At 35.6% G+C, this 18,583-nt stretch overlaps 1 protein-coding gene across 1 annotated transcript; it reads right to left on the reverse strand.

Moving 5' to 3' along the window:
- Positions 1–13,191: 13,191 nt before the first annotated feature.
- LOC149249171 (putative metal-nicotianamine transporter YSL7) lies at positions 13,192–16,675 on the reverse strand. The gene is made up of 5 exons (XM_089458643.1): positions 16,073–16,675; positions 15,822–15,994; positions 15,599–15,696; positions 15,312–15,446; positions 13,192–14,777 (listed from the first exon to the last, which is right to left on the reverse strand). Exons 1-5 carry the CDS (start codon positions 16,548–16,550, stop codon positions 13,475–13,477), a joined length of 2,187 nt encoding a protein of 728 aa, XP_089314769.1. The 5' UTR covers positions 16,551–16,675; the 3' UTR covers positions 13,192–13,474.
- Positions 16,676–18,583: the final 1,908 nt, after the last annotated feature.

Below are 18,583 nucleotides of genomic sequence, written 5' to 3' on the forward strand. Positions count from 1 at the left end.
ATGGTTTTCTTTACATGCATTTGAAACGCAGTTTATTGAGTAGATTTCTTGGTGTGGTTAAGTAGGTCATTGTTAGAAGATAGAGTTGCTTCAGCTGTTTAGTATAGAGTGAAGAGATTGGAGTTAATAAAAGTTCCAGAAAAGGGTTGCCTGCACACTCATTTTCACCTCTTTCTAGGGGCTGGAATTGCAGACAGTGCTACCCACCAAAAACATTGGTTTACATACTCATGCAATCTTTGGTGCAATATTTTCGTTTGTAGAAGTTGTCCATGCGTTCAAACCTCTTGGAATGTTTCTTTGCTTCAGTGCCATACATGGTTTTCCTTAGAAATAACGTTGTTGTTCATTGGTTCCATTAAACAGTTAGGAATGTTTTGATTATGTGCAGGACGTGGATGATTTGATTCAGTTTGCACTGTGCAGTGCTACTCCCTCACCCTCTCATCCTTCTAAGCCTTGCCCAGGCCAACTTCTCATCTCCCAATTAGACCCCTTGTCTCTCAGCTACTCTACTGCCCACGTTATCCTCCTTTTTCGACCTTCCATTCCCTCTACCCTCCTTCAGACAAACTAGCTTAGCACACCCCCTCATCATCTCATCTCTCTGTCACTAAGTCATTACAAACCCCTCTCCTACCTCCCTATCCACCCATGCAGCCTCTTCCACTCACCCATCACCCAAAATCCGATTGTAGAACATCCTGTAGGAATTACTGAACATCCTGTAGAAATTCTGGAACATCCTGTAGAACCCCTGCAGACTTCCTGTAGAAGCTCATAAACGCAGTCTCTTGGTAGCCAAACTTTGTGAAACTCTTTGGAAGGGTGTTAGGGACCCCTTAGACCCTCTTTGAACTTTCCCAACCTTTTTCAAGCCTTTCTCCTCCTTGATCCACCTCTGCACAGTAAAAAAACTAGTTAAAAGCACATGCATGATAATTCTAATAATTGAAACAAAAATACAAAAGATGTTTTCTTCAGATAGAGGTAGTCTAGACACATTCATTTTACCTTCATAGAAGTAATGGCATCTCTTTCAGTAGTTTGCATTCCCATCTCTGCATCAGTAAGACTAGCTGGTAGAATTAGGGTTTGCTAGGGTTTGCGTTTCTTGTTGGCTTCCAGTTCCATTCTACAAATAGATCAGCTTCCTTTGAGTTAGCTTTCGTCCATCAGTTAAAAAGCTTCTTCTAAGAGGTCATAGAAGTTGGCTTGAGCCCCTAGCGGACTTGTGCCAGCTGACCAAGTGACAGCTGCGGCAAGAGCTAGTACTTGTGCATACAGCACCGTCGCTTCCAAGTTTGTTACGAACTACTGGGTTGATAAAATTAAGGAAGGAAGCTCCAGGAGTTGTAGCATTATTTCTACAATACTGGAGCCCACCAGCACACCTGATAGGAAACATTTTTATGATTATGTTCAAGAAGATTTTGGAAAGGTTCGATTGGGTGATGATAAACCCTGTAAAATCATTGGAATGGGTACAATTTTCATAAAACAACAAAATGGAAATCACTGGCTATTGAAGGAGGTAGGGCATGTTCCAAATCTAAAGAAAAAATCGATTTCAATAGGGTCGTTAGGAGGTGAAGGTTACGTACCTACTTTCACAGATAAAACCTAGAAGGTCACAAAAGGATCCCTAGTAATAGAAAAAGGAGAAAATGTTGGTACATTGTATTTATGCAATGGTATTTCTAATTTTGTTAATGCTTTAACCTCTACAGGAGAAGATATGGCATTGTGGCATCATAAGCTTGGGCACATGAGTGAGAAGGGGATGTAGAATCTTCAGTCAAGAAATTTATTGCCAAGTTTGAAGCATGTTGATTTAAAATTCCGTCAGAATTGTGCTTATGGAAAACAGAAGAGAGTCAAATTCCTTAGTGTTGGGAAAGAAAAGAAGAGAAATTAGAGCTTGTGCATACAGATGTATGGGGAACTGCTCAGGTATCATCTCTTAGTAGCTCTCATTATTATGTTACTTTTATTGATGATGCAACTTGAAAAACATGGATTTATTGTATTCGAAATAAATCTGATGTATTTGATACTTCAAGAAATGGAAAGATTTGGTTGAAAATGAGACAGGAAAAAGGTTGAAGTGTCTCAGATCAGACAATGGAGGTGAATATTGCAGCAAAGAGTTTGATAGGTACTGTTTAGAGAATGGAATTTGTAGAGAGAAGACAGTTCCAGGAACACCAAAAGAAAATGGTGTGTTAGAAAGGATGAACAGGACAATCATGGAGCGTGCAAGGTGCATGAGATTGCATGCAGGATTGCCTTTACAATTTTTGGCAGATACTGTAGACATTGTTGTTTATCTAATAAACAGAGGGCCTTCAAGTTCCTTGGATGGTGGTATTCCAAAGGAGGCATGGATAGGTAAAAAGGTAAACTACCCTTTTTTAAAGACTTTTGGTTGTGAAGACTTTGTCCACATTAATAAAGAAAATAGAACAAAGCTTGAGGAAAATCAAAGAAATGTACCTTTATTGGATATGGTGTTAATGATTTTGGTTATCACTTTTATGATTATGAAAAACACAAAATCATTAGGAGTAGAGATGTTATATTCAATGAAAAAATTTGTATAAGGATCAACTGCAGGAAACGAAACAGGAAAAAAGAAAACAGAGAATACACAATGCTTGACAAGATCACAGAAAAAGTAATGGTGCTTGAAAATCATAATGATTAATAGCCAAAACAACAACCACAAAAGCAACAAGCACCTCAAACACTTGAAAGTGGTGTTAGAAGATCTACCAGGATAAGTAGACCCCCTGAACAATACTCTCCTTCATTATATTATGTATTGTTGACTGATTTTGATGAACCAGAATGTTATGAAGAAGCAATGCAGGTAGAAACCAAGAAGAAGTGGGAGCAAGCCATGAAAGAAGAGATGGACTCCTTAGCACATAACCAGACTTGGGACCTAGTCAGGTTGCCTACAGGTAAAACAACATTGCAGAATAAATGCGTTTATAAGTTAAAGGAAGAAGATGGAGGTATAAAAAGGTATAAAGCTAGACTTGTGGTGAAAGGTTTGCATAGAAAAAGGGTATAGACCTTGATGAAATATTTTCTCCTATTGTTAAAATGACTTCAATTAGAACTATTTAAAGTCTAGTAGCAGTTGAAGATTTGCATCTTGAGTAGTTAGATGTAAAGACAACCTTTCTCCATGGGCATTTGGAGGAAGAGATATATATGGAGTAGCCACAATGATGTGAGGTAAAAGGGAAGGAGAAAATAGTGTGCAGGTTGAAGAAGAGCTTGTATGGCTTAAAACAGGCTCCAAGGTAGTGGTATCTAAAATTTGACAGGTTTATGTTTGAACAAGGTTATACTAGATGTCACTATGATCATTGTGTTTATCTCAAAAGGGAAAATGATGGTCGCTATATTTTATTGTTATTGTATGTAGATGACATGCTTGTTGCAGGTTCTAACATGCAGGAAATAAATGTGCTCAAAATAAAATTGGCAAACTCATTTGCAATGAAGGATTTGGGTGTTGCAAAACAATGCCTATTTTTTCTAAAGCTTTTTGGGAGAAGTTGACAGTGTTTGCCACCCTTGTGCCTCTGTAACAATCCTACTTCCGAGATCGACTGACCTCATTGAGGCTTCATGACTCTCACCTTCAGATTTTTGGTACTTCATCATTTTGTACTTTTTCATTGGAGCAGGGCTATGTTCTTACCATTTAGTGGATCATTATGGGATCTAAAATTTCAACTCCATTGTAAATTGAGCACTGACATATTTCCCTTTTTTGGTGGGAAGTTTTTTCCTATGGGTTCTTCTCTCTTTCTCTACTTATAAGTGTTTGTACATGGGTACCTAATCAAGCCTTCTTGCCGAGACTCATTCTTTGTTTTCTTTCTTCTCTAGTTACTCCCTATGTTTCACTTAAGGGGGGTGTTAGAGCTGGTTTTATCCAAAGCTTCATTTCCTTATTAGCTATGTATGGTGAGTAGTAAGCTCATATAGGGACTTGCATTTGTCTAGTTGTCATAGTTATCCTTAACCGACACCGAGCCTCCTTTATTTCTATATAGTGGAGGATTTTTATGTGGTTTGAGCAACATTGTGAGCAACATAATACTCTTACAAATACAAGTCCATGTGAAGAATTGTCTTACAATTTTTTTCTCATAAATTGTGGATAAAGTAACAATATTCATGCTATTCTTTTAGGTTTTTGTTCAATGCTTTTGAATTGTTAGGCTTCAGAGGAAGGCTTCCTAAATCTAAAATCCTTGAATATTGTAACATATTTACAATTCATCACTACTCTACCATAATTCAAACTACTTTTTACATTAAAAATGGATAGGAGTTATATTTCCATAGAAAAGTGGATAGGGAGTTATTGTCTACCATTATATATATATATATATATATATCTTAACACATTAATAAGTAGTATTAAAAAATAAATGTTCACACTTGCCAGTGGTTACTACCCACTAAAATTTATGAAAGTCCTTACACTGACTAGGTAATTAACTTCTCCATATATCAATTTATTAGTTGCTCCCCAGGCATGACTCTAGCACTAGATTTGCATGTGGATCTCTATGATATTAGCATTGATTAATGCAAGTTATAATGTTTAACTTTCAAAAGAAAATTTTTATTTTTCAATATTATTAAAATAATTGTTCTTCAACACATATCCATTTCAAATTTGTAGTCTTCTTGCAATATCTATTTCTTCCAACTTTGCCAAATTCCTATCAATTACACCTGAAGCTCAAATTTAACTAACCCTTGAAATGATTTTAAGTTAATTTGGACATAATGATTTTATATGCAATTTTTTGGAAAACATATTTTTTAACTTGAGTGGCCCGGACTAAGTTGCCTACCATCATTTGTTATGGATTGATGTTTATAAGATTTACCAAAAATAGTTGTGCCAATTTTAAAAATAACCCCAAATCAAAAATTAAGATTTGTTTTACAAATAATTAAATCATTTTTATTCTTTTAATTAAATTAATTAATTAAAATAAAATATTATAAAAACATGTGTCATAGGACTTTGATTGAAAAAATTTTAAACAATTATATTAGTAGTCTATAATATTATAAAAAAACATATTCACAAGTAAACAATCTCCATAATGAAATAAAAACCTCTTATAAATCTGGTTCATGTTTATATATACATCTATAATCTTTTTCCCCGAAATATATCATAACATTCGGAAAGTATCCCAAACTATTATTACATATATTCTCTTTCTAATATAATATAATATAATATAATATCCATTTTTAAGGTCACAGCCAAGCCAGACACCAAATTGGTGTATGAGACCCCCTTATTTGTGGGATAAGGGACCCACTGCTAAGTCTACGAAGGCATACATACTCTACCCCCCTCTAGTTTTTGAACTTGTGACCTCTTAGGAGGAAACACATGCTCTTAACCATTAGGCCCACTCAAGTTGTATATATATACTCTTTCTCCGCCAACCATGTGAAATGTGAAATATATCACAAATCAGAAACTATTCCATTTATATGACTATGATAATATAACCCAGAATAAAATAGAAAGTCAATGAAGCTTCTCGACCATCTTTGAACAGGTCCAGCAACCAGTCTTTGGCAGTGGGGCTTCCGAGACGGAACTAAAAGTGGCGCAGTTTATTCCATGATGGAACGACTGAACGTGGCGTAGTCCATGAGAAAAGGTGGTAGCAATGACAAGCAACGTCATTTTGACGTTGTCGATATCTAAAATTAGCAAATTCCTTACCTGCAACATTACGTCAAAGGCCTGCAACGCCTAGTCCAAAGCCAAAAATTCAATGTTTAGTTATATTGCAACTCCCAGCAAATTATCCAATGACTAAAGCTTCAATTAAGGGAAAATGAATTATTACCACGAAGGGAAAACAAGTTTCTTTTAATTCAGTCTAGATCATGAAAGCCAGAATGTAATCGTTTCAGCCATAACCTGGATGTCATGGATAATTCTTCAGTTGACTGAGGACAGGAATTTTCATCTTATATGTTCTACGGATAATCCGAATCGAGAGCCTTGATGACAATAGAAGCTACTTCTGGATTTATGTTTATTTTTTCATTATTGTATTTAACTCTATTTTGTAAATTCCGAAAATATTTGAAAATTATTGTTAGATTTTCTCACTTTGGGAATTGATTAAGTGGATTTTGATCACTCATACAAATAATGATAATCATTTAAAAACTAACATGATATCAGAGTCTAAACCCAAATTAGATTGCCTAATTCACAGCCGAGAATGTTAAATTTTCACACTCAACTAGTGTAAATGGATCAGTAAACTCAGCGGCACTTGAAAAAATTAAGAAAACACCAATAATATTTGCCTAATGGCATGATTCTACATTCCTTTGCTGGAGCTCCACCACGTGCTACGAATACCAATAATATTTGCCCAATGGCATGACTCTACATTCCTTCGCTGCAGCTCCACCACGTGCTACGACTTTTCCTTTGCTGGAGTTCCACCACGTGCTACGACTTGGAAAGAAGGTATTTCTCGAATGAGGCTTCAAACACAGCAATTTCCACGCGCTTCTCCCACTGCTTCAAGACCTCAACAATATGGGCTACGAGAGCGACTAAACGGCCCCCGGATTTAATGAGTCGACGTTGCGAAAATTCGCTTTTGGATTGGCAGATCTGCTGAAACTGCAATCAGAATCTCAACACACATGATCACATAAAAATCCCAGAAAAGCAAAATCTGAAAATAAAAATATGTTAAACTCCATTGATTCACAATTAGAATAACAAAAGAACCTTTCAAGATCTACACTTATTTAAAAAATATGTGAGAAACCATCATCACTCAAACAGATCAGTAGTTCTCTAATAAGAAATTTCAAAAATATGTGAGAAACCATCATCACTCAAACAGATCAGTAGTTCTCTAATAAGAAATTTCAAGGCACTATTAAAATAGAAACTCTATGTATAATTATAAAAAATTTACTGAACTCAAAAATAGTTTAGCATAGTAGTGTTGGGAAGGCGGAGGAGATAAAGCATGAATTCCCACAAAACATGAGTTGTTGCTCTTCTATTGATCACACAAAATATGATGGTTACAATGAATCTTGTGAAGAGTATTTAAACCTTTTCCAACTACCTAATTGCCTAAAATATCTTGACTTGCAACTACATGCAATCACACACTCAAAGTCGTCTATCACTTAACTCCATTTGACTCAACCACTCAATCACTCAATTAACTAACTCTCTATGTTTAGCCAAATCTCCATGCAGGAGTAATTATTTTATTTTAACACTACCCCTTAATTACTACTGTTAAACTAAAACATGACTCATGACAACTCCATTTGACTCAACCACTCAATCACTCAATTAACTAACTCTCTATGTTTAGCCAACTCTGCATGCAGGAGTAATTATCTTATTTTAACACTCCCCCTTAATTACAACTGCTAAACTAAAACATTAGTCATGACAACTCAAACATGCCTGTTGGTTTGTCTCAACTAGGCTTACAACACCCAAATTTTTTCTATGAAACTCAAACACATCTTGTGCTAATGACTTAGTAAATATGTCACCCAATTGATCACTAGATTTACAAGCCTTCAAGTGAACTTCTCTATTGCTCACAAGTTCTCTAATAAAGTGATATCTAATATCAATATGCTTGATCTTCTGATGAAACACATTATTATTGGATAGTGCAATTGTTGAGGTGTTGTCACAATATATTGTTGTTGATCCTTATTGTTTCTACTTGAGTCCATCAAGTACTCTTCTTAACCACACTGTTTGACATCCTATTGATGTTGCTGCTACATATTCTGCTTCTACTAACGAAAGTGTCACAATGGGTTGCTTCTTAGATGGCCATGAAAACACACTTGAACCAAGATGGAACACAAAACCAGAAGTTGTCTTCCTATCATCCAAACTTCCTGCAAAATCACTATCCGTGTATCCAATCAAATCCTTCTTTTTGGTGCTTGCATACATTATGCACAATCTCTAGTTCATGCTATGTATCTCAGAATTCTTTTTCCTGCACTCCAATGTGTGTCTTTTGTACTCTCCATAAATCTTGAAATCAAACTCGCTCCTTGCATGATATCCAGTTTGGTAGGTGTGAAATACATGAGGCTACCAACCAATCTTTTGAATAAAGTTGGATTGACATATGATCCTACATCATCCTTGCTTAACTTTGTACCTATTGCAATTACTGTAGGGACAAGTTTGCAATTTTCCATCGCAAATCTTTTCAATAAATCTTTGGAATATTTGTTTTGATAAATAAAAATTCATTTTTCAAATTGCTCAACTTCTATGCCAAGAAAATATTTCATGAGACCAAGATCCATCATCTCAAATTATTTCATCATGGCTACCTTAAATTCATCTATGTCAAAATTACTTGTAAAAATCATGTCATCAACATATAAGGAAACAATCAAAATATGTCCATGCTCATTTATCTTTGTGTATAAGGTAGGCTCAATGTTTCTTCTACAAAATCCATTCTTAATCACGTAGTTGTCGATTTTTCTATACCAAGCTCTAGGCATTTGCTTCAGTCCATAGAACGCTTTCTTCAACCTGTAAACTTTCTCTTCTTTACTCTCAACTTCATATACTGGAGGTTGTTGCACATAAATTTCTTCTTCTATAATTCCATTCAAGAAGGCTGATTTCACATCCATCTGATATACTTTCCACTTGTTGTGAGCTACTGTGACTAGAACTGCTCTTACAATATCCAATCTGGCTACTAGAGCAAACGTTTCTCCAAGGTCTATTCTCGGTTGCTGCGAGAATCCTTTTGCCAAGTCTTGCTTTAAATATGTCAATTTCACCTTTTTCATTCAACTTTGTCTTGTACACCCACTACACACCAATGAGATTTTTGTCCTTTGGTAAATCAACCAAATCCCATGTGTCATTATTTTCAATAGCTTCAATTTTTTCGTCCATGGCTTACACCCAATTTTCATCTCTAATTGCTTCTTCAAATGAAGAAGGTTGGAATGACAACAATGCAAAATTTGAACTGAAATCCAAATCATCATAAATATCTTTCAAACTTCTCATCTTTCTTTTACCATTGCTTAATTCATCACCTCATTGATTGCTGGGAGAATTGTGATCTGTTGATCTGCGTGAAGATCCATGCTGCTCTGAAAATATTGGAGTCCTTGTTAGTGTGTCTCTGTTTGATGTCTTTACCTGTGATTCTTGTTGCTCATTTTCTGCTACATCATCTTCTTCCATCAGTGGCACTTGTTCATCAACTGTTTTGTCTACAATTCCATTCCATGACTCTTGTTCCTTGAACACAACATATCTTCTAATTATGGTCTTCTTTGTGACAGGGTTATACAATTTGTGAGCTTTTGATTTCTCACTATAACCAATGAATATGCATTTTTCACTTTTATCATCCAATTTGCCTCTTCATTTCTTAGGCACATGTGCATAAGCTACACATCCAAATAATCTAAGATGAGATACACTGCAATACATACCTGACCATGCTTGTTCTGGTACTCTGTTCATTACACTCTTTGTAGGAGATCTGTTGATCACATAAATATCACATGAAACTGCTTCTACCCAATACTCATTAGACAAGTTTATGGCTTTCAACATGCTTCTTACCATGTTCATAATTGTCATGCTCTTTCTCTATGCTACACCATTCTTCTGCGGTGTGTACCTAGTTGTAAACTGTCTTTTGATCCCATGTTGTTTGTCGTAATCATGAAATTCCTTTGAGTCATCTTGTCCACCACGATCTAACCTCAATACCTTGATATGTCGATCACTTTTGTTCTCTACTAAGTCTTTGAATTCTTTGAACTTTTCAAAAGTTTCAGACTTCTACTTCAAGAAGCAAACCCAAGTCTTTCTGCTGTAGTCATCAATGAAAGTGAGGAAGTAACAACTTCCACCAATTGACTGCATCCTCATAGGTCCACACAAGTCTGTATGCACAAGCTCAAGAGGTTGCTTTGCTCTGTATGAAAGTCCCTCTGGAAAAATTTCGTGGTGTTTTTTTCCCGAGATGCAACACTCACAAGTACTAGTAGGCTCTTTGATGGGAGGTAATCCTCTGACCATCTGTTTTTTCTACAACAATCTTAAACCAGAAAAGTGCAAGTATCCAAATCGAAAGTTCCATAAGCAATAATCATAAGAACATGCAACTATAAAAGAACTCACCTGACCACTATAACTCAAAATTAGAGGAAAGAGTTTGTTCCTCGTCATCTGCACCTTTGCTATCAGTTGCTTTCTTGGGGGCTTGTCATATATAACAACTTCTTGACCTTCAAAGATAACTCTGTATCCTTTCTATGTCAACTGACCAACACCTAAAAAATTATGTTTCAGAGTAGGAACATAATATACCTCTAAGATTGTCTTCGGCTCCCCCTGCTTGGTCAGAATGTTGACCACTCCTTTGCCATCTACTTCCACAGTCTTGTCAGTCCCCAACTTTACCTCTGTTTTCACATATTGATCGAAATTTGCAACCAAATCTTTATTTCCTATCATGTGGTCACTGCAACCACTATCTAACAGCCACACACTAGTAGAACGTTCATGCATGGTATGGCAAGCTAGGAACATGGATTTAGTACTCTCTGTAGTGACATTAGCTCTCTGGTTCCCTTGATCAGCTATCTTCTTCTTGCAATCACGAGCATAGTGACCAAATTTATTGCAATAATAACAACTCACCCTTGATTTGTCAACTCTTTGATTATTGTTGAAGCTTCTATAGTTGCTTCCACTTGCATGTTCATACTCTTCTCGGCCATCTTTCTAACCACCATATCTCCCACTTCGTCCTCTGCCTCTCAACCTACTTTTGTCTCAACCTCTGTCTCTTGAAATAGAAACCTGGATTTTGAAAGCGGTCTCTAAAGTGGAATAATTATTTATATCTGTCCTTGCCTCATGCAATAGAAGTGATCCCATCATCTCATCAACTGCCAATGATGCCAAATCCTTGGCTTCTTCTATGGCTGGTACCACAACATCAAATTTGGTAGACAAAGATCGGAGGACCTTCTCAACCACTCTTTTATCTTTTATATCTTCGCCATAAAATCTTTCACTCATTTACGACAATTATGCCCCGATTCATGAAAGAATCGATGTCCTGTGTCTCCTTCATCTGGAGACTTTCAAAATCTCTCCTAGTATTCTACAACTTAACAATATTGACTTTGGCTATACCTTTATAGTTTCTCGCCAAAGTATCCCATGCTACTTTTGCTGAAGAAGTGATCATAATCTTCTAGAACACTGTTCGGTCCACTCCCTGATGAATACGCTGCAATGCATGTGCATTCTTCTTCTTGTCTTTCTTCCATTGTTCACTCTCTGTATTACTGAGAGCTTGTTCCTCTTCTTTGTTCTTATGTTCTAAAAACCTAAACTTGACATAATCCTAAACATCATGTGCCTGCAACATGGTGACCATCTTAATAGCCCACACATCATAATTTTTCTCTGTAAATGGTGACCATCTTAATAGCCCACACATCATAATTTTTCTCTGTAAATGGTGGGAACTGGAGCTAGAAATTTAAAAAAGCCATCTTTCTCCAAAAATATCTTTTTGAAAAAATCCTAAATTTCTCCTTTGTAAAACTCTTTTTCAAGAAAATACCCTTTTAATAATAACCCCAAATTTTGTTTTATAAAAACTAACTTAAAAAAAACCATTAAAAGAAAAAACCTTTTTTAAAAATCTCTTAATTATTTTTTATATATAAAACAATTTTATTTTTTTTAAACTCTTCATATATAAAAAAACAATAAAACCTTTATATAACACGCACTTCACTAATTAAAAAGAAACTTTTTAACTGGCTCCTTTTTAATAAAACTTCCCACTCAACATATATGAAGTCAACCTCTCTTTGTAACTTTTTAAGGGGCTCCTTTTTAATAAAACTTCCCACTCTAACATATATGAAGTCAACCTCTGTTTGTAAACTCGTATCTCTTTGTATCTCCGTATTTGCGAGTTTATTAACGGTTCGGTTGAAGTGATGGAGAGCATGCTGTGAGTTTAAATTGATCGCAGATTCTGTGAATATTCGAGAATTTGACGGATATAGGTGCGTTAAAAAATTGATCACGTCTGTCAGAGTCCCGAATATTCAGGGAATTTGCAATCGACTTAAGAATGCCCGAGAGCATGCTAACTCTTTGCATGGTTACTAACGTTTGCGTTAATCCTCTAACACAACATAACTCAAAGAGACGTGATTGTAGGATGCGTTAATGCTTAAACACCATGACAAAAAAATATCTCTTTTCACAGCTCTTTGAAACCTTTCTCCTCTGATACAAATTTGTTGGAAAGGCGGAGGAGACAAAGTATGAATTCACAGAAAACACGAGTTGTTGCTCTTCTATTGATCACAGAAAACATAGTGATTACAATGATTACAATGAACCGGGTGAAGGGTATTTAAACTTTTTCCAACTAGTTAATTCCCTAAAATATCTTAACATGCAATCACACACTCAAAGTGGTCTATCATTTAACTCTACTTGACTTAACACTCATCTGACTCTCTATATTTAGCCAACTCCACATACAGGAGTAATTATCTTATTTTAAGAAACATGAATCTCAACTATGATATCATTAAAAAATATCAAAATACCTAAGAATTAGACAACAAAATTAAACAATCATTTTATCAAAAAAAATTAGAAAATAAAGAATTAAGTGAAATACATTTACACTTTATTGCTTGAGAAAATGAATTATACACCAACCTAATTTATAAAAAAAAAAAAAAAAATTCTGAACAGACCATAACAAGGAACTACCCTAACAAGGAACTAGAAACTAAGACTAATGATTCAATAAATAAGAACAAGAGTAACATAAAATGGCTACGTAGACTTACAAATTTCAATCTTTAGGTGAATCCTTTCATTCCAAATCCCTATAAGCAAAATAAAATCATAAAATCATCGAAGTAACAGATCACGTGCGTTCACAATGGTGCACAATTCGTGCACTCTCACTGTTCACATATCTTTGATTAAAAGCATATGTATTCAACCTCATTCCTGTATGTACCTAGGCGTCAATATATATATTAAAATAAATTATACAAAATGTTAATGCAGCGTAGATATCAGAATCGTATTATATTAGAAACCCAAACTCAGAGGTTCAGGATTGAGAAGTTTATTCTTCACGTTCATTGCATATAAAAAACACACATTGAAACTGCTCAGCGTACGGCGTACAAGCGTCCAGCCTACATTATATTTCCATCTCACTAAAGAACATCAATAGTCTTCCAGAAATTATGTACATCGATATCGATTGCTTTCCATGTGCACATAACACTTGCAAGGGGATAAATATGTACTTCTGATCTCTTTGATAGACCATTCCTAGGTACTGCTAGCAATAAAGACATTCACTTTATTGTTCATGCTCCTGGACAGGAATTTCATGCAGATGGGAGGATTGACTTTAGCCAGAGCCAGAAACGAGGCAGGAAGAGTCCATATGCCATCTCCACATAAGAGACCAGCAGCCACTGCAGGAACCATTACGTCAGCATCTTTGCGATTGATCTTCTGCCAAACGAATACAATGACTGTCCCCACGCACATATCGATGGCAAAGTAACCTCCAAGGTAAAACGGTATAGCCATGGCCATCGGCAGGGGAATATACTGAGACACATTTTTCGGTACAAGGTCTCTTATCAAGTTGATAACGATGGCTGCTGAGAAGAAACAATAACAGATAGTGAGGCAGTACTTGGGAAGGGCACCAAATCCTTCCACTGCCAGGATGGCTATGTTTCTGTAAACCAGTCCAAAGATGGCCGGATATTCTCCATTTGGATCTCCCACATTAAAGGCCTTGTAGAATAGCCAGAAGGTCAAGGGTGCTATTATGCATCCCATGGCTGTCCCAATCACTTGACTCAAAAACATAGATCTTGGGGATGATAGGGTTAGGTATCCAGTCTTGAAATCCTGCATCAGATCTGCGGCAGTAGAAACTATTGACATCATTACTCCACAAGTAGCTAAGCCTGCCAGTACGCCGCCATCGTCCTTTCCTGCCCATGCTCCGAAGATGAAGATGGCTAGTTTCCCATATGTTGAGACCAAGCTCCAATCTGTGAGCCCACATCCATATGCATTGCAGAATGAAAACACAGGTGCCACTACGTATGCCACCAGAACAAAGTACCATTTCACAGGATGAAAAATCTGTGGGATGACTCCCATGGATATAGCAGCAAGGGCCACATACACAACTCCAGCCATCCATAGGGGTATGCTGTCTTTCATAAACATCTCATTCCGCCGCTGCTCATCATAGGGTATTGCTGCATCCCCTGGTGCCTCATTCCCATCACTGTTAACCACTGGAAGACCATTGCGGTTCCTCCTTTCTTTCCTTTGACTATAGAGATTGGTCCCACTGATGACCATGATTTTGAAGAAATTGTAGAGTCCATCGCCCAATATGAGAGCAATGGACACAAAGACCCTGTAACCTTGAAGGCCCTGCATACTGGTGTCAGCGGCAGTGTACCAGTGGCCCTTGTGGTTATGTATAAGAGGCCACATGAGACCCCAAGAGATGACTGCTCCAAACAATATGGACAAGTTTACCAAGTGAGGACAGATCATCCCAGCTCCTATATATGTCGAGCTGAAGTCGAAGAAAAATCTGCAATACACCTAACATCAAAATTGTAAGTAATAAAAGAAATCAGTGGATTTCATTTGAAATTTGCTATAAAGATAATTTCAGTCATCCTTATTTTGATTACCAATTTTGGGAATCAGGTAGACATAAGTGACATCAGTTTCTAGATATTTCTGCAGAGTTAAGTCAAATAAGCAAGTTTTTAAAGGTTTAGGTAATTTTCATCAAAAACTGTTGAAGTTAACAGATTTTGAGAATATACTAAAATCTGTACAAATAACAATGAAATCAAACAAAAACATTTTCTGCAGCCTCCTTGGCCTCTTTCATTAATCTTCTCAAATGAAAACCCAAACCTCAGTAACCTAAGCCTCACTACTGTTTATATATTCTAAAATATTTCCGATATCTGCAATCCAAATAAAGATGTCCACAAAAACAAACTAAAATTATAATAGCTTTCCTCGCTAATTAAATTGGGTAACCAAACAAATAAACTCTCATCAACCCATTCCATATGAGACAACGAAAGCCATATCCAACCCAAATGCATACCTCTGATCGCGAGCTTTTAATCCAAAAGTAGGAAACTGCTGAAAGCCACAATCATCGCCAGCTGTGAAAAACCACTGAAAGAAACCCCAGAGAAAACTCAGCGTGAAGAATTTTCCAAGAGATCTGACTTGTTTCCTGCGATATTTGAGGGCAATGGAGGGTTAGGTGAGAAATTCATTGATACTTAAAAGTGGTGATGAACTAGGTTGTGCATATATCCATTTGATCAAGTTCAAACATTTGTAAAGTTTCAATAGCTATATATTCTGCCATTACATTAGCATTACCTTGCTAGCTTGTCTCCCTGAGGAGTGTGGAATCCATTTATGAGAATAGCTGTTGCTGTACCACTTGGATAGGTGAGCTTATAGTCTATCACCATTATCTAATAAGCAGCCAAAGCCAAATAAAATTGAAATTCACATTCACTGCAATAAATACCAAAATAAAACAAACATAAAATTTCCAAATCAAAACTACACTCATTCTTAGGAATCCAAGTTTCATTACCTTCCGAAGCGGTACGACAGCTAACAGTCCTACAAAACTTACGACAAAAAGAAAACTAATAATCCAACTAAGACTTGGATCTTTGACATTCTCTGCGGTATTCCCAGGGGTAGTTATATCTGCCTGTTCATAGATCTTTCTGCTCATACCCAACAAATATGATCCAAATCCCCCTGCCATTATATCCAATTCAGAAAACCAAAATGGAATAATAAGTCGTCATGAAAAGTTTCAGAGTCATCCATACATACCGCTGAATGCAATCCCATAACAAGCCACCACACAGGTTTGAATCACGGTATTCTCTTGTCTGGTGAACGGAGTCTTCAACAACCCGATCTTGTCGAGGAATTTGGTCCATATTTTGATGAAAAAGAATCCCAACAATCCGGCAGAAACATTGAGAGAAGGGATGATTCCGGTGGTGAGGTTCAATTTCATGACAATTATACAAAACATAATACCCAGCACCATGCTCACAAACATTGCTCTGAATGTGATCTGTTCTGACCAAGGAGGCACCTTATTCTCCTCAAAGATTTTCTCTATGCTCAGCTCTTTCTCTTCAATCTTACTCGACGTTACATCCTTGTCTTCCCAGTTAGCATCAGCAGAGCTTATTTCTTCGCCATTCTTCGCATGATAAACTCTTTTTACAAGCCCTTCTCGACCATGAGCATGACCATCCTGTATCTCGAGGGACCTGCTTTCGGAACTCTCTTGATCCATTTGGGCACCACAGAATTCACAATAGCAGTCGGATCAGCGAGAGCCAAGAAGTTCTCCAAGCAAGAAAGCATGCCCTTCCTCGATCTTCAGCCTTCCTTTTTGAGACTGATCGTTTTGTTTTTGCTCTTTTAGAACAGAAGCTTGCGTTTGCTTTTATAGAAAAACGCCGAAACCTTGTGGTTGGACACCCCGCCTAACGATACATATGACGTGAAAGAACTAATTTTCAAGACAGCCTGGTTCCAATTTAACTGGCTGTGTGAAACACTCCCATGAGTTAAATGGTATCTTCACAACCAGAAGTCAACTCTGAAGGGATTGAACTAGATTCCATCAATGAAAATCAATAAAAAAACCTTCATCTTCTTGCACATCATGAGGATGAGGAAAGAAAATATCAATTCAGATCAGAATAAAGAGGGTAGTGATGTCGAATCTCCATTTACTTCATCTTCTTGCACATCATGAGGATGAGGAAAAAAATATCAATTCAGATCAGAATAAAGAGGGTAGTGATGTCGAATCTCCATTTAAAAATGAAAGAATATGTATGGAATAGAAGAATATTTATAGAATATTGACCGATTGATTTTTTTAATTTAATTAGTTTTTCTGTAGTTTAGAATATGTATGGAATAGAAGAATATTTATAGAATATTGACCGATTGATTTTTTTAATTTAATTAGTTTTTCTGTAGTTTATTTTTTTTTAGGCAGTTGAATTTGGGCAGATAAACTCGAAGGGAAAAATCTGGGCAGATCAGGGAATTTTTTTAAAGCTTTTTCTGCCATACTAGCAAGCCTTAACTCAAAGGCATCGAGTAAAATTGATCCTATACCCTCCCAGATAGCAAACCCTAACCCAAAGGCATCGAGTAAAATTGATCCTATACCCTCCCAGATAACGAGCCCTAACCCAAAGGCATCGAGTAAAATTGATCCTATACCCTCCCAGATACTTAGCAATGAGACTTCTACGAATTCATCAAACTGTTAGGGCTTAATTTTGGTATAATTATAAAGGAAAAGGAAAACATTATAAACTTATCAGGTAAATTATTAATAAAATATTAAAAACGTGGAACTTAAATTATTTGAAGTACCATTACCATGTACCTTAAGATCTAAGAGATCCCTTAACTTATTGACATTAATCATTGATTCATATTTTTTTTTAAAGTCCACTCTTCTCTACGCAACTTATTTGAAGTAATCGTTTGTTAAGATCTGGAGATTCTTTGCTGAAGTATTCATTTGTTAAGAATGTGACGATTCTTTGCTGTTTTAAGTATACTAGTGTATTTGGATTGACTTGTTAGCTGAATCTTCTTATTGAAGTAATGTCATTTACCATTTGGTTCATATTCTTCCACTTTCTTATTTTTGAAATAAATATTATTTTATTTATCAATTATTTTTATATTAAAAATATATAAATATTATTTTATTTATCAATTATTTTTATATTAAAAATATATAAGTAGTAGTATTATGTATTTGATTTAATACATAAGAGGTCACAATTTCAAAACTAGAGGGGATAGAGTATGTATGTTTTTGTAGACTTAGCAATCAAAATCGTTGCGCCGAGGTGGGTACCTTGCTCTACAAACAAAGAGGTCTCATACACTAATTTGATGTCTGGTTTCGCTGTGACCTTAAAAATAGATATTATTATTATTATTATTTTTAAAGTGTATATATATATATATATATATATATATATATATATATTCTTATAAAATCTCAATATTTTTATTTTATAAAGTTATAATGAATATTAATTTAATAATTTTGTTTTAATAATTACTTATTTATTAAAATTGATGTAATAAAAAAAATAGATTATTAATATATCATAATTTAAATTTTTTCTGCTTTTATTTTAAATTCAAATAATATCTATATATTATGTATTTATTTATTTTACAAATTCAAATAATATTTACATATTACAAGTTAGCTTCTTTATTTTACAAGTTCTATTTTTTTTGTTTCTAAAATTTTTAATAAATAACCATAATCATAAATTT

The sequence above is a fragment of the Pinus tabuliformis genome, chromosome 7 (assembly GCF_031772625.1).
Source record: "Pinus tabuliformis cultivar Carrire ecotype Pingquan chromosome 7, CPIR1, whole genome shotgun sequence".
Taxonomy (NCBI): domain Eukaryota; kingdom Viridiplantae; phylum Streptophyta; class Pinopsida; order Pinales; family Pinaceae; genus Pinus; species Pinus tabuliformis.

Excerpts from the sequence above, each read along its gene's own strand:
- LOC149249171 (XM_089458643.1), bottom strand. The coding sequence starts at position 16,550 with ATGGATCAAGAGAGTTCCGAAAGCAGGTCCCTCGAGATACAGGATGGT. Across the intron at positions 15,697-15,821 it reads CTGTCGTACCGCTTCGGAAG|ATAATGGTGATAGACTATAA; the intron begins GTAATGAAACTT and ends GCTGCTTATTAG. Across the intron at positions 15,447-15,598 it reads CAGGGAGACAAGCTAGCAAG|GAAACAAGTCAGATCTCTTG; the intron begins GTAATGCTAATG and ends CAAATATCGCAG.